The sequence below is a fragment of the Vipera berus genome (genome assembly GCF_964194415.1).
Source record: "Vipera berus genome assembly, chromosome: 11".
Lineage (NCBI taxonomy): Eukaryota > Metazoa > Chordata > Lepidosauria > Squamata > Viperidae > Vipera > Vipera berus.
The window spans coordinates 9,543,523-9,559,538 of NC_138214.1; the positions used below are offsets into that span (position 1 = coordinate 9,543,523).

At 45.2% G+C, this 16,016-nt stretch overlaps 1 protein-coding gene across 1 annotated transcript; it reads right to left on the minus strand.

Annotated features, from left to right (window-relative positions):
* Positions 1-2,097: 2,097 nt before the first annotated feature.
* LOC308673017 (transmembrane protein 47-like) lies at positions 2,098-12,050 on the minus strand. The gene is made up of 3 exons (XM_081336384.1): positions 11,737-12,050; positions 2,960-3,100; positions 2,098-2,859 (listed from the first exon to the last, which is right to left on the minus strand). The coding sequence occupies exons 1-3, from the start codon at positions 11,936-11,938 to the stop codon at positions 2,678-2,680; spliced, it is 525 nt and encodes a 174-aa protein (XP_081192510.1). The 5' UTR covers positions 11,939-12,050; the 3' UTR covers positions 2,098-2,677.
* Between the last annotated feature and the right edge of the window lie 3,966 nt (positions 12,051-16,016).

Below are 16,016 nucleotides of genomic sequence, written 5' to 3' on the forward strand. Positions count from 1 at the left end.
GCAAACTTACAGCATGCCACAGGTGGCACGCAGAGCCCTCTCTGGGCACGCGCGCCCTCACCCCAGTCCTAGGCCTTCAGCTGGGTTTTATAAAACCTTTTCACTTTAAGCCTCCGCCACCGTGTGCCAAAAACAAAGGTTCAATCAATCAATTTCAACTCCTTGCAGGGGAAAAAATGATCTCGCAAAGTTGTAATTGATTGATTGAACTTTTTAGTCACACCCAATCTGCCGTTACCACCACAGCCACACCCACCCAATGGGCCACGCCCACCCGATGGGCCACACCCACCCGGCACCCAACGATACATAAGTGGGTTTTGGGTTGCAGTTTGGGCACTCGGTCTCTAAAAGGTTCGCCATCACTGCCCTACACCATTTCTGACAGATGGCAGAGCAGTTCTTCTTGAAAGCCTCCAGGGATGAAGCACCAACAACTGTCAGAACATTTCTCCTTATTTCCAGGTTGAATCTCTCCTTGATCAGTTTCCATCTGTTATTCCTTGTCCGGCCTTCAGGTGATTTGGAAAATAGGTTGACCCCCTCCTCTCTGTGACAGCCCCTCAAATATTGGAACACTTCTATTGCGTCTCCCCTGGTCCTTCTCTTCACTAGACTAGCCATGCCCAGTTCCTGTAACCGTCCTTGGTATGTTTCAACCTCCAGTTGCTCAACCTGCTTAGCATCAGCCTGTTTTGTGAGTCCCAAAGTGTCCGCCGAATAGCACCACTGCACGTGACAGCCCAAACAGAAACCGGTGCAGGGGCTCCTACAATGTTCTCGAGTCAGCAGCTTGCTCTCGGAGGATAAAACAGTAGAGAGGATGGGATATAAACACCACAACACGTTCGTTCTTTTGTCAGCGTGTTGCAAAGACTCACACACACACACACCCAAAGACATACAAACATACACATGGATATGTACAAAGAGATGTTTGAAAAAGGCCCTGGGGCTGCTGCATTAGGAGCCGTTCATTGTTTTACCAGCTGAATGGTTATGTGTCGGTGTGTGCGGTGCGATTGTTGCACATTTGCAGCCAGAAACGTGGAGAGGAAAGAAAATGGACAAGATTCTCCGTTTGACAGTGCTGCACAGTGAGACACACAGAGAGAGATTTACCCGCTTTTTTCAGCACAGTAGAACCGAGGTTCTTAAACTGTTTGACCCAAAGGTCCACTTCCCTGGCCTTGAATAACTAATTACCTCTACAAAACCCCACAAGAGGCACCGGCACTGGCAGTCCCACACTAGATGCAGGGCTCTGAAACAAGCAATTAATTATAAAGCGCACCCCAGCAGAAGAGAATACTTGTAGCCTAGGGATTCCTCGGTGTTCTTTGAACCTGGTTGCAGGTATTTTTGTGAACCAGTTGGATAACATCATCAGTGCAATACATTGATGATGTTACTTAGTTGGGCAATGAAAAACAACCGCAGATGATGTTATCTGTTTGGGTGATGAAATGTCTGCATGAAACCAACCAAGTTCAGAGATCACCAAGGACTCCACCTTAATTGCTCCATTACCACCACAATATGCCCTAATTACCTCTTTGGGATAATTACCCATAGTTTAAGAACAACTGCCGTAGAGAATCCTGATTTGATAAGATCTATACTAAGGTAGGTAGGTAGGTAGGTAGATAGATAGATAGATAGATAGATAGATAGATAGATAGATAGATAGATAGATAGATAGATAGATGATGGATGGGTGGATAGGTAGAGGTAGAGATGCTATATATATACATATACATATATATATATATATATATATATATATATATATATATATATATATATATATATATATATATATATATATATATATATATATATATATATATATATATAATATTGTGTATATATGTAATATTGTATACACACAATATATATAATATATATAATATTGTGTGTACACACACACACATATCTTGAGTGTTTTAAGGACCTCATCGACACAAATATGGGTGAAATTTTTTGCCTGTATCAGCCCAAACTAGCTATATCAGTCTCCCTTTAATTCTTTGTTAACAATCCAAATTTTTTATACTGTACACACACACACACACACACACACACACACACACACACACACATTACATAGAAGTATGCAAGATACCCATCTCATTTCTTCCATGGTTTTATTCGTCAGCAGTCCATAAACTTATATTTTCTGTGTTTCAGGCTTCTTGGTATCAAACAAATTTAGCGCCCATCAGTGCATTTATAGAACCCTTTCAATTCAGACAACTCCCCTTCTTTGTGTTCAAGATATCACTCAATAAAAGCTAAACCAAGCTGCTCTTCACCGTAGGAGCTGCCCTCTCATAAATAAAATAAAAACAACCTTTCATACACAGAAGATAAAAATAAAGAAAAATATTTTTTAAAAAAAAGAAAAAAATGCACGAGTGATCTTAAGCGGGTTGTGCCAGAGAGAAACGTGGTTGGCTGGCAGTGATGGGTCCTGGCGATGATGGAAGAGTGTCCAGCTGAAGGCCTTTAGCGTCTTCTCCTCTTGGTGGTAAGAGGCTGTCCAATAGGTCCATCCGTAAAGATTGAGTGTGCCGAGAATCCCCATGAATCCCATCGTCCTTCCCCTTCTGTTGCTCTCTGTTTACTGAACAGGCCTTCCAGATCTGATAACCCAGTGACCTTCCTTCAAGTTGTCCTAGTAGTAAGCATCTTCATATGCATCGTTGCGTAGGCAGTAAAGGATAGCTGCTCCCAGCATAAAGATGGCTGAACCCCAACCCAAGCCATATCCCCAGTTGAACTCATGGTAGCTTCTCAACGGGCTACTGTCGATGAACTTGATGGGGTAGAGAATCAAGGCGCAGATCTGGAGAACCACTGGAGCAAGGGAACAATAGGAGAAACAAGTTCTGTTAAAACCACTGGCCAGGGCAAAAAGTTTTACCCAAACGGGTGGCTAGGGAAAAGGGAGACATACCTGCCGCAAAGAGAAGAAACGACACTATCCGATAATAGTATTTATAGTTCCCCAGGCAGAAGGCTATCAGAGACATGAGGAACGACAGGAGAGTGATGGTGGCAGCTGTCAGGATTAACACCAGAGTGGTGATTTGCCAGTCTGCAAAAGAAAAGGCAGAAGAAAAGCCAAATGAAGGAAGAACTTAAGTCGCAGTCAGTAACCATAGTAGGCAAATGTTATTCGGGGCAATTAGGTTCTTTCAGTTTGCTTTCATATATATAAAAGCAGAAGACCCTACACCATTTCAGAAAAATGCCTGCCCAATCTCTTCTTTAAAACCTCCAGTGTCGGAGCACTCACAACTTCTAGAAGTAAGGCGTTCCACTGATTAGTTCTTAGGTAAAGGTAAAGGTTCCCCCGCACATGTGTGCTAGTCGTTTCCAACTCTAGGGGGCAGTGCTCATCTCCATTTGAAAGCCGAAGAGCCAGCGCTTGTCCGAGGACGTCTCCGTGGTCATGTGGCCGGCATGACTAGACGCCAAAGGCGCACGGAACGCTGTTACCTTCCCACCGGAGTGGTCCCTATTTTTCTACTTGCATTTTTACGTGCTTTCGAACTGCTAGGTTGGCAGAAGCTGGGACGAGTAACAGGCGCTCACTCTGCTACGCGGCACTCGGGATTCGACCCGCCAAACTGCCGACCTTCTGATCGACAAGCTCAGCGTCCTAACCCACTGAGCCACCGCGTCCCAGATTAGTTCTTACTTGTCAGGAAATTTCTCCTTAGTTCTAGTTTGTTTCTCTCGTCGATTAGTTTCCATCCTTTGCTTCTTGTCCTGCCTTCGGGTACTTTGGAAAATAGGTTGACACCCCACCCACCCCGCCTTCTTTGTGACAACCCCTCAAATATTGGAACACTGCTACCATGTCACACTAGTCCTTCTTTCTATTAAACCAGACATAACCAATTGCAACTGTTCTTCATACGTTTTAGCCTCCAGAGAAACCATTCGCTTGCTTTTACTTTTCCATCCCAGCAAGCTGTTCACCACCTTTCTTGGAAACTGAGCTATTCGGAACCTCCAAAAATAATTTCAGTTTTTCATCCCCCATATATTTTTTTAAAAAAATATTTTCTTCTTTAAGAAAGGGCTTGAAGCAAATGCTACTTGGAGGGCCTTTTTAAAAAAACAACAACACAAAACTGTTGTTTCAGGTGATGCCACCAAATGGCAAGGCTCTAATACAATAAAGCAACTGGATGCCAGAATATGTCTTTGTTTTTGTTTTTCCTGGAGAAGATCTTGCCAACATCCCCAGATATGTCCATAACATACCTTAGCATGAAACTCACACACACACACACACACACACACACACACACACACACACAGGCTACAAACAGCCAGTTTATTCAATTCCCCATAAAAATGAAGAGACCAGTACCTCAGATCTCTTCCTACAAGTTTTGTCTGGTGAGATAAAAAGCTCATCTTGGAAAGTCTTTCTGTCAGAACCAAATCTTGAAGACCTTTATCAAGGTTCAGAGACTTGGAGATCCCATCTGCTTCTAAACACCTTCTTGAATGAATCAAATATTCTTTCCTGGATGACAAAATCCTGTACAAACATGAATCTGAACTGATTCAAATTTGCTATTTACCCCTCATTTGAGTCGGACCTTGAACTAAGGCAAAAGACCGGCCTGAAAAACCTCTCAGGGCCCAGAATTCAAGAATTGTTAATAAAGGAGAGAGAGAGAAAAAAAGACAAAGGCAAAGAAGAAAGGAGAGGCAGAAAGTGTGGGGAATGAATCTAAATTCCAAACTCAGCCTCAGAGAAAGTGAGAGAGTATCATCGACTGTGAATGATTCTAGATCAACATGTGTGATGCACCAATGGAACCATCTGGAATTACTATCCCTTTCATGGTCACATTTTGTAACAAAAGGACTGATTTCCTGGCTCTGACCATCAGTCTTTTAACTGAAGCTAGATTATGCAAGAAACAGTTTAAGCTCAGGAAAGGAGAGGAGAGGAGAGGAGAGGAGAGGAGAGGAGAGGAGAGGAGAGAAGAGAAGAGAAGAGAAGAGAAGAGAAGAGAAGAGAAGAGAAGAGAAGAGAAGAGAAGAGAAGAGAAGAGAAGAGAAGAGGAGAAGAGAAGAGAAGAGAAGAGAAGAGAAGAGAAGAGAAGAGAAGAGAAGGAAGAAGGGATGGAGGAAGGGAAGAGAGGAGACGGGAGGGGAGGATAGAGGAAAGATCTAACCATGTTTACAAATTTTCTGTCCAGCACAACTTCCTAATGCCCACTTTTGAAAATCAGGACCAGGCTTGTCTGAACGGGACACTTGGTTCTACAATTTGGAAGCAGCTGTCAGCTGTGCAATGTTAACGTGGAATTCTCTCCATCCCCATCCTACCCTGGTCCCAATAAGGCCAAATGACCTGCCCTTAGAATCAGCTCTGGAGAGCATTTCTAGTAAGAAAAGATTCCCGGGACTTTTAGACCTGGACCTTTTGCTTTTTAAAATGTGTTAAAAGTTCCAGGGAACCTCTGAGTTCCTCAAAACTAACAATTCTGTTCCTTCGGTTCTCACAGTAGTGAGAGGGAACTCAGAGTCCTAGTGGACAATCACTTAAATATGAGCCAACAAATGTGCTGCAGCTGCCAAAAAGGCCAACACAGTGCTAGGCTGCATTAACAGAGGGATAGAATCAAGATCACGTGAAGTGTTAATACCACTTTACAATGCCTTGGTAAGGCCACACTTGGAATCCTGAATCCAGTTTTGGTCACCACGATGTAAAAAAGATGTTGAGATTCCAGAAAGAGGGCAGAGAAGAGCAACAAAGATGATCAGGAGACTGAAAGCCAAAACATATGAAGAACGGTTGCTGGAATAGGGTATGTCTCGTTTAATGAAGAGAAGGACTAGGGGGGACAGGACAGCAGTCTTCCAATCTCTCAGGGGCTGCCACAAAGAAGAGGGAGTCAAGCTATTCTCCAAAGCACCTGAAGGCAGGACAAGAAGCAACAGATGGAAACTAACCAAAGAGAGAAGCAACCTAGAACTAAGGAGGAACTTCCCAACAGTGAGAACAATTGGACAGTGGAACAACCCGCCTCCAGACATTGTGGGTACTCCAACACGGGACATTTTTAAGAAGAGATTGGACAACCATTTGTCTGAAATGATATAGGGTTTCCTGCCTAAGCAGGGGGTTGGACTAGAAGACCTCCAAGGTCCCTTCCAACTCTGTTATTCTATTGATTCTCTTCTCTTCTCAACTGGGGAGGTGGTGGTCTCGGGGCTCTGCCAACCAACCATATGTCTGGCTGAACACACCACTCACAAACCAATCCAAGATTTATAGGAAGGGTCAGTCTTGCTAATTGTGGAATAAACGAAGAAAATCGGTCACTGGCTTGCAAGGGAGTTAAAGAACAGGGACTCTTTTGTCTGAAAGGAGAGGCAGTGAGACAGGCTGGAAAAGACTTCGTCTAAACAGACGCTTCCTGTAAGGGCATGGAAATGGAGAAATTCAGATCTCAATCTGGCTTTACCTCCTGTTGGTTTTAAATTCAAGGTGAGAAAACAAGGGAAGAAGGAGCAGCCTTGCACATTCCTATTCCTCACTGTCAACGGGCTTTCCCATTTCAGTCCCTTGGCTGTTTTTCAAACCATTCTGCCTGCTCTTCCGTGTTCTCACAGAGAAGGATGTCAAAGCATCAGCTGGAACAAGTGACTTTCATGAAAGACTGGAAGCCCTTTTCGCTGAAAATCGATAAAAAGTGAACTGATGATTTTGGGATTTATTGATTGAAACGGTATGTTTGTGAAAAAGAAGGGAACCACATCATATGTTATTTGGGAGGATGAAGCAGTAATTTCTATGTTTGCAATTGTTGCAAAGTTCACTTCTTTAACTTAGCTTTCTTTCTCTCATTTTCTTTTCTCATTTCTCGTTTCTCTTTTATTCTTTTCTCTTTCTTTTTTCCGCTTTTCTTTTTATGCTTCTGAGGTTCTTTAATCTTATATAAAGTTTTCTTTTAACGCAAAGTTCCTTCATCAGACCAGTAATGTTGGCTTGTTTGGCGGTTCCTTCATCAGACCAAGTAAACAACACCCTAGTCAAGGAACTGCCAAACAAGCCAACAGTAAGCAGCCCGACCAAACAACCTCCAAGGCCACTTCCACCAACACTGACAGGGCAAGCCGTTAGAATATCAACTGAAAGTAAACCCCATTCCTTACGTAACACTGATGATGTTACCTAGTTGGGTAATGAAACGTCCACAAGGAAGCAACCCAACTCAGGGAGCACCAAGGAACCCACAGTCCTCCTCCTCCTCCTCCTCCTCCTCCTCCTCTATGCAAGCCTCATTCCCTTCCAGCATTGATGATGTTACCTAGTTGGGTAATGAAACGTCTGCAAGGAAACAGCCCAGCTCAGGGAGCACCAAGGACCCCCGAGAGAAACATTATCTAACGGCTGTTGCCTTCTTTAAATAAGAAGTCTTCTGTGCTTCGCTGCAAACACCAGAGGAGCTAGCAGAAGATTTGAGAAGCCAATGAACTGCAGATAAATCACCAGTTTAAGCACGGGGTGGGGATGGGGGCAGTGTAGCCAATCTACACATCTGTTGCTCCCCATCGGCAAGTCTAAACAACAGCCGCCTCCATGCAAGACAAATCGGCACACTGACCTCCGTCCCACGTTCAAATTTGCACGCTTGGACTGCGGGCTGAGAAAGAAAAATAAAAGTTTGCAGCAGGCTCCTAGAGCAGTCCCTACTGCTTGGACCACATCTCCTGGTTTTCTTCCAAGAAAGCAGGATTTATAGACAGGAATGCCAACCCTTGTCCTCTTGTTCAAGATGTTTGCATGTGGGTTTTGGCTCAAACTGTTATTATACAAACTTGAACTGGAGAGTTGTTACGGAGACCAACATCTTGTAGTGAAGGAATAGAGTAAACAAGAGCATGTTAGTTAGAGCAAACGCTCAAGCTTAATTCTTGCATACATTCATGCAGAATAACAGAGTTGGAGGGGGCCTTGGAGGTCTTCTAGTCCAACCCTCTGCTTAAGCAGGAGCCCTATAGAATTCCAGACAAGTGGCTCTCCGGTCTCTTCTTGAAAACCTCCAGTGATGGAGCACCCACAGCTTCTGGAGGCAAGCTGTGCGTGTAGTTTTTTCTGAAAATAGCATGGGTGTGGCTTGCCGTCATCTTCTTCTGAGATGTGTTTCCAACTTTCTAACTTACAGATAGGGGCACTCCCACCTCCAAACTCACCAGCTGAAGCTTGCCTAGCTTTTCAAAGATCACCAAAAGTCGCCTAGAATGTTACAACGCGAGGTGGGACAACTGTGTCACAACCGAGGTTAAAGTATCTCAAAGTCCACGATCAACTTTGAAGGCCCAAACTCCCGAATCTGCCCGAGCTTCACTGACAACGTTGTCGCAACAGGAGCAAAGTGTTTTGGAGAAAAGACCCACATTGTTCCCAATGGCCAATCATCGTTGTATCTTTGTAAAGCTAGATAACTGCAATGTGCTGGGGACAACGCTGAAGGCTCTTTGGACAATTCACAAATTTGTCACCCAGCCGCCTAGGGAAGTTGGATTGACCTCGAAGAGCTGGCTAGGGGTGAATTATAAATGGAGACAGATGGGTTCAACCTTTCTTTAAATGTTTTATTCGGTCATCTTGATCCAGTCTTTCTTCCCCTGACCTGAAGCAGCTAAGTGACAGTTTAAGCATATTTCCTGAATTAGCCACAACTGCTTGAGGTTGCATAACTTGCGAGGCTATAAAGCACATCTTATGAACCACAATTGCTGGGTTCAAATAATCTCTGAAAACAAAGCCAAACCGATCCAATTTTGCATGACTGGGATGTCTCCAACCAATTTCGCCCTTGTCTGGGATTAAACAGAGGGGATAAGGAGGGGTGAACAGATGCTGCTTTGAAGACCCTTAGAACAGAGAGGCAAAACATGTCTGCTACGTGTTTTCTTTGCCTTTCTGTCCCCACCAGTTTCTCGGAATTTGTTTTTTTAATGTATAAGCAGTTCATCCGGGACAGGGAAGAAGAAACATTCGGCGTTCCAAGAATCACTAGTTACCATCCTTGGAAATGGTTTTGCAACAGAAGTTTGTTTAACAGCTTGTAAAGCAAGAATTGTTTCCATTCCTGGCAGAGCTTTCTTTTTCACTTGAGGTCCCTTTGACTCCAGCGAACAACTAGGGAACAAATAAGCACCTCTTGAATTTCCCCAAATCCACAGAGGCTATTTTTGGAGTGTCTTCTTTGAACTGACTGCATATACAATTTTATAACCAAAGAACCAGCTTTTTTTTAAGCTCCAAATTAATACTACTTTTAAAACAGTGGGGTTATTTCCCCTCTCTCTTCTACACAGTGCTTTCATGGGGTGGGAAACCATAGCCCCTGAATGATGGTTAGTCAACAACTCTCAGGAAGTATGGTTATGGTTAACAAGCGCAAAGAACCAGGCCTTTATCCCCAAAGCCCTGTTGGATAAGACCAAAGATCCATCTCCATCCATCTTGTTTCTTCTATCTAGGAAGCTCTCAATTTGTAAAGCAGGGGTCTTCAAACTTGGCCCTTTTATGACTTGTGGACTTCAACTCCCAGAATTCCTCAGCCAGTGTGCCTGGCTGAGGAGTTCTGGGAATTGAAGTCCACACGTCATAAAAGGGCCAGGTTTGAAGACCCCTGTTGTAAAGGATGTTCTCCCTTATTTAGTTCACATCCTGACAAACAGGGGTAAACCATTTCCATATGCAAAGTTTCCTTTCAGCTACAAGCAGAAGACCCTAGGAGACCTCGGTGGGTCACATATAGAGCCCAAGCAGCATCTTGTGTCTTCTAGTCATGGGACGTCCACAAACTAGACATGAAGGCAACGGCATGGCCATTTCGCCTAGCTCATGATTATCCAGATGTGTTGGGTGACACATCAGTGAATCAGCAGCGATGAACTGACTCCACACAAAGAATAAAATATCTCTTTAGAACTCCGGTTTCCTGGAGGACAAAGTCATGAAGAAGGAAGGTTCTTGCCTAGCTTATCGGATTATTGCCAGGATCAGTCTGGAAGGGGAAATGAGGAAGGCTACACGTCTTTGGAGGAAATATAGGAATTACGTGCAACCTTAAAGAAAAATTAGTGCACTTTCCAAAGATAAAAATGATAACTGGGGTCTTATAATACTCAGGTCTGGAACCCAACCCATTAGATCAGATCAGGAGTCTTCAAACGTGGCCCTTTTATGCTGGCTGTGGAATTCTGGGAGTTGAAGTCCACAAGTCATAAAAGGGCCAAGTTTGAAGAGCCCTGGATCAGATGATGGTTCATTTTCTCCTACTCTCTGATGGAGACTTCACACTTTTAATGGCAGCAGAACAGACAGACAGAATATTCCCCCATATTGATGTGAAGAGCAGATCCCGCAACCAGTGAGTTTCTATCTACCCTAGTAGCAATGGAGTGGCCCCGGGGATCAACCAGGAAAATAAAGAGGAGATGCTCCAAAGGAAAAACCCCAACCAGAATGGAACTGGAATACTGTATATGGAAGTTAATGAAGGGATGAAAATTACCATTAAAAAGGTAGAATAGAAATCCTATTCGATCCAGAGTCTAAAAATATCAAACAATGCCCTTGGTCCTAAAAGCGCGTAACTGGACATTGTCTTTAAAAATAAAATAAAATCTTGGGAAAAAGTTGCAAACCAGTCGAAATCCCACTTCCAGAATCACCCCCTGCTAGATAAACCGGAGGGAAAAATGGAATTGATTCTGTTCCAGCTGTTAGTTACTTTTCTACTAGGATGCTTTTCTGACCTTAAAATGTTCACGCAGCTAAAGGTATGCCCATTTTATGTGTTTATTGATTGATTCTGCAGCACCTGTAGATCTGACCTTAGTATCATTCACTGATCAAACTACAGGTAGTTCTTGACCTACAACCATTCATTTAGCCACCATTCGAAGTTATTATGGCAGTGAAAAAAGTCACAACCAATCCTTGCACTTACAACCATCATTTTAATGTATGCTGATTAGTGTAAATTTAAAGTGACAACAAAGTTATTCTACTCTACACTACACTACTCCACTCCACTCCACTCTTATTCATTTCTCTGTTCTCTTCTACACTGCTCTGCTCTGCTCTGCCCTGCCCTGCCCTGCCCTGCCCTGCCCTGCCCTGCCCTGCCCTGCCCTACCCTACCCTACCCTACCCTACCCTACCCTACCCTATTCTATTCTATTCTATTCTATTCTATTCTATTCTATTCTATTCTATTCTAGGAATACTTGTAAAGCATCACATGCTGTCCTGGCTTAGGGCTTGGTGTGGGAGGTGAATCTGGATATTGTGGTTTACAAGCTTATGGTTTATGACCTGGAGCAACGTGTGAATCTCACCCACTGTGCTTAAGTCACATAGCTGTGGTTAAGCAAATTGGTTATGAATCCTAGTCTGGCTTTTTAAAGGGACCCCTATCCTGTATGCTTAGAACAATAAGGAAGACCATAAAAACGCCATCAACGTTAACGAAGCGAAGTTTTTTTCACACGCCATGCCCTGGTATGGCTTTGCTGCTGCCCACGACCAGGCTGCACCTAACCTTAAAGCAACCCGGCAGGCAGCGGAGCGCTTCCGACGAGCCGGACTTGGGTGCGCGCATTCTCCAAGCGGCAGCCCCGATCTCTCCCCCCTCCCACCCCCCTCTCGCGTTGTTCCCGGACCCCGCTTACCGCTTCCGAAGGTGGAGAAGCACTGCCAGCCGTCCAGGAGCTGCCGACACTCTTTCCAAAGGGAGAGCGAGTAGCGTTCCGACGTGACCCAGGCCGGGCTCAGCAGCGCGGCCACATCCAGAGCCAGCGCCAGGAAGGCGCAGAGCAGCGCGATCAGCTGGAACGGGCGCACCGTCAAACCGCCTTCCTCGGTCCCCGACATCCTGCCCGGAGGACCCCCACCACCCCCACCTCCGACAGCCGCGGGGTAAGAAAGAGGGAGAAGAACCGACGGAACGAAGCCCAGAAGCGCCTCGCCTTGCGCGGCTCCAGCGGCGAAGTTGGCCAAAGGGACGCGCGGCAGCCGGCCAGGCGAGGGTCCCGCCCGCCCCAGGGTCCGCCCCTTCCAGCCCCTTGGAGGACGGCCGTCGGATCCTAGAGACCCCCGAGCAGGACTGGGGAGACCCGCCGGCGGGTGGGGTTGGCTTTAGAGCTGGGGAAGGGGGGAGCGGGGCGGGGGGGAGGAAATCTGGACGAGCGCCGGAGTCAGACGGCCCTGCGCACCCCCCTACCTGGGGGTGGGGAGGGGGCTTCTGAGCTGGGCTCATTTTAGCCAAGAGGTGGGGGTCTCCCTCGACGCGATCCTGTTGTGTCTCTGTGTCTCTTTGTTTAGGATTTCTAGGTTTTCTTTTTTTTTCGTGCCGGCGAAGGAGGCAAGCCTGCCCCAAGGCACAGAAGGATTCCTGGCTTGGCAAGCGTGGATGTTGGGCGGTGGAGTGACTGGAGCCAGTAGATCAAGGCTCCAGTTGATCCTGGAACACTCTGGCTGGTTTTGGGCCAGCTCCCTTTCCTCCTTTCCCTTTCTCTGCCCAACCTACCTCAAAGGGCTGTTGTTGCTGAGGAGAGGGACTGGGGTGCGGTTTCTGGAGTTTCCCCCAGGGAAAGGTGGCGTGGAAATGCTTTAAAGGAATTGAATGGGAGTGAAGAGGTGGAATAGAAGTGACTTAAGTAAACGAATGTTTACTTAACGAATGTGTTTTCAATCAAGGAATAAATTAATGTAAAGAAGTGGAATAGAAGTGCTTTAAGCCAATGAATAAACGGGTGGACTATTTTATTTATTTATTTCTTTTAATCCCATTTATATCCCGCCCTTCTCCGAAGACTCAGGGCGGCTTACAATTTAAGCACAAACCAATGTGCTTAGCAATAGCCTTCATTCTATGTATATGCCTATATATGTCTATATGACTATAAATGCTTCAAAGGAATAAATGAGTTAAGGTAAGGGTAGAGTGTCAATGCTTTAAATAAACAAGTCTGGCCTTCGCTTGTTTATTTTGACATGTAAGATGTCGTGGGGACGGAGGCCACTAAAAATGAAAAAAACAGAAGAGGTTAAAGGACAACAACACGTACTACACAGGCTGTAGTGGTGCAATTAAAATTAAATTGTGTACAAAATAAACACAGGGCAACTTGAAACCACCATCTGGTTGGCCACTGTGGGAACTTTTGGTCCGTGGTCTAATCCAGCTCCCCTGTGGTTACATTCTTCTCTTGTCTACTGGGGACGAACAGTTTACCCACAGAAGACATGATCTGAATGCAAACCAGCAGGACAAAATAAAGACTGGATAATCTTCCGGAGCAAGGGGACCCCTTGAACAGGACTTTAGCCCAGATATTCAGACTCAAATATTGCAGAATGAGCTGGATCAACTTTTCCAAACGCACAATAACACTTCTCCTTACTTGGAAAACCATTGCACCCCAAAGCTAGAAACATCGGATGGCGATTTAGGTAACTGAATTGTAAAGTGGTTAAAGAACAAAAGGGGGACATAGCTGTGTTTTCAAACTCCATCCGTTCCAGAGAAAAGAGACACACTAATTTAAAAGGAAGACAACGGGTGGACCTTTTTACAAAGCTCGTATTAGCGTTAGGACTCTTGATAGCTCATTTTTTTTCTGTGGATGGACAACCTGATTGAAACTTTCAAAGTTTTAAAAACTTTTTTTTTAAAGGGCCAAACAGCAAGAGGCGATTAATAAAGGGTCCACTGATCCTGTGGTTCTCGCGGCCCCCACCCCCTCTAATGTTCAGAAATGACAGGTGTAAGCTTTGTATCACGAGGGAGGAATGCACCCTTTTGTCCAGCCTGGTGCTTTTATGCTCGTGAATCACATTTCCCTCCACCTCCCGGGGAATTTATAAATAGGCCGGCCAGCTGCCATGAACTCAGCCAGCCGGCTGTAAACATTATCCAGGAAGGCTGAGGAAACAAATGGAATTTCAAAAGCCTCTTGCACCCTGCCAGCCGATGCCAGTGGCATGTGTGGGGGAAAATAAAGAGTTCCTCTTCTAGTTTATGCTAACAGAACTTGTTGGCCAAAAAAAAAAAAAAAGGTGCCTCCAGGACTGATTGTTCCAGTAAAGGCAGGAATAGCAAATTCAATTGTTTGCATTTTTGTCGAGGCACACAAGGGGCACCAGCCAGTGAGCGAAGGGAGAGATTTAGCTCGGGAAAAACTGGTGAAATAAACTCGGCAATAATTTATGTTTTTATTTTTATTTTAATCCCATTTATATCCCGCCCTTCTCCGAAGACTCAGGGCGGCTTACAATCTAAGCACAAATCAAATGTGCTTAGCAATAATAAATGGGACGTGTACAAAAACGTGGGTTTGTTTTTCCTGCTCCGTTGGCATTTTGCAGCATCGCTTGTAGCTTATAGTATCACCGTTGCAATGGAGTTAACCCCCAAAGGTATGTTCAAGAGCGCTTCTGCATATTGATAAGAGAGTCTGGCGAAAATTGGACAAGCCGATTTGTAGCCTCAACCAGACCTGCGGATGTTACAATACAGGTAGTCCTCGATTTACAACGGTTCACTTAAAAGACTGTGCAAAGTTACAACGGCACTGGAAAAAAGCGGCTGGTGACCGTTTTTCACACCGATGACCGTTGCGGCTATCCCCGTGATCGCATGATCAAAATTCAGACGCTTGGCAACTGACTCGTATTTATGACGGTCGCAGTGTCCCAGGGGTCACATGATCCCCTTCTGACAAGGAAAGCCAAAGGAGAAGCCAGATTCACTTAACCATGTTAGTAACAACTGCAGTGATCCGCTTAACAACGGTGGCAAGAGAGGTTGTAAAACGGGGGGGGGGAAGGTCACTCGTAGCAACTGTCTCGCTTAGCGACATAAAGTTTGGGTTCAACCACGCCTGTAAGTTGAGGACTCCCCGTATAGCTGGGAACGAAATGCAGCTTCTGTTTTCTTCAACATTTGGTCAAGTTTGTGCCATTTTATGAAGCAGGTCTTGGCTGAAGCGTCTGCTGAATTTTGCAGGCAGATTAACCCCTGACCGGCCGCACCTTCAGGTTCGCAGCCATGAAAAACACCCTGAAATGCCACTTGTCTTCCTCCATCTCTTAATGAAGCTGCTTCCTTGACAACCGCATCAGGCAAAAGACCACAAAAAAAGGAGGGGGGACACACCAGTCCCCTGGAGATAAGGACCATAGTAGAATCGTAACCTCCCGGAAAGGAATCCTTTAGGCGGTAGGCAGCAGGGCTAAAGTTGCTGCATTGGTCTTGTAAGTTAAAACAAGAGATAAGGGCAAGATGGAAACCCAGTTAGGGCCGGATTTGCTTTGTCTGGGATAATGGCTGATAGGGGCTCCCGCACAACACGGCTGCTTTGTTAAGAGAAGAGCGCGGTGAGAATTTGCAGCTGCAGCCGCTCTTTTGAGACACTTCGGGGGCCCTTCAGTTCAAGGCCAGGCTCTGATCCTCATCAAGGAGGGGAGTGGGGGTGTGTGTGGAGATGAAAGCAGTTGCTTAGACCACTGGCAAGGGGATTTCAAGGCTGAGCATTCTGCAGCACCGGCAGGTTGTGGGATGAAATGGGAGAATGCTACTGCCAAAAGGGAGGCATCGAAGATTTTCAGTCTGAAGGCAAGCGACAAAAAGACACAGGCAGCCTTCTGCTGACTCCTGGTCTCCCATGTTTGGCATCCTCTGAAACCGTCAACGTCCGTGCATTGATCAGAATAGCAGCATTTGTCTAGTAGCCAACACTAATCCCACCAAGTGACTACCAATGCACCAATTCAGATGTTATAAACTCATTTTTGTTTCTTGTCGGGGCTCATAAACCTAATACGCGGGGTTTCTCTCTGTCCATAGCATTATGGCCAAACAAGATTCATTGATCCTATTGTTCTAATAAGGAAGGTTTTCAGCGCATGGTTTGTCTGTACTCTCAATTTTGGCTTGCTAAGGGAAAAA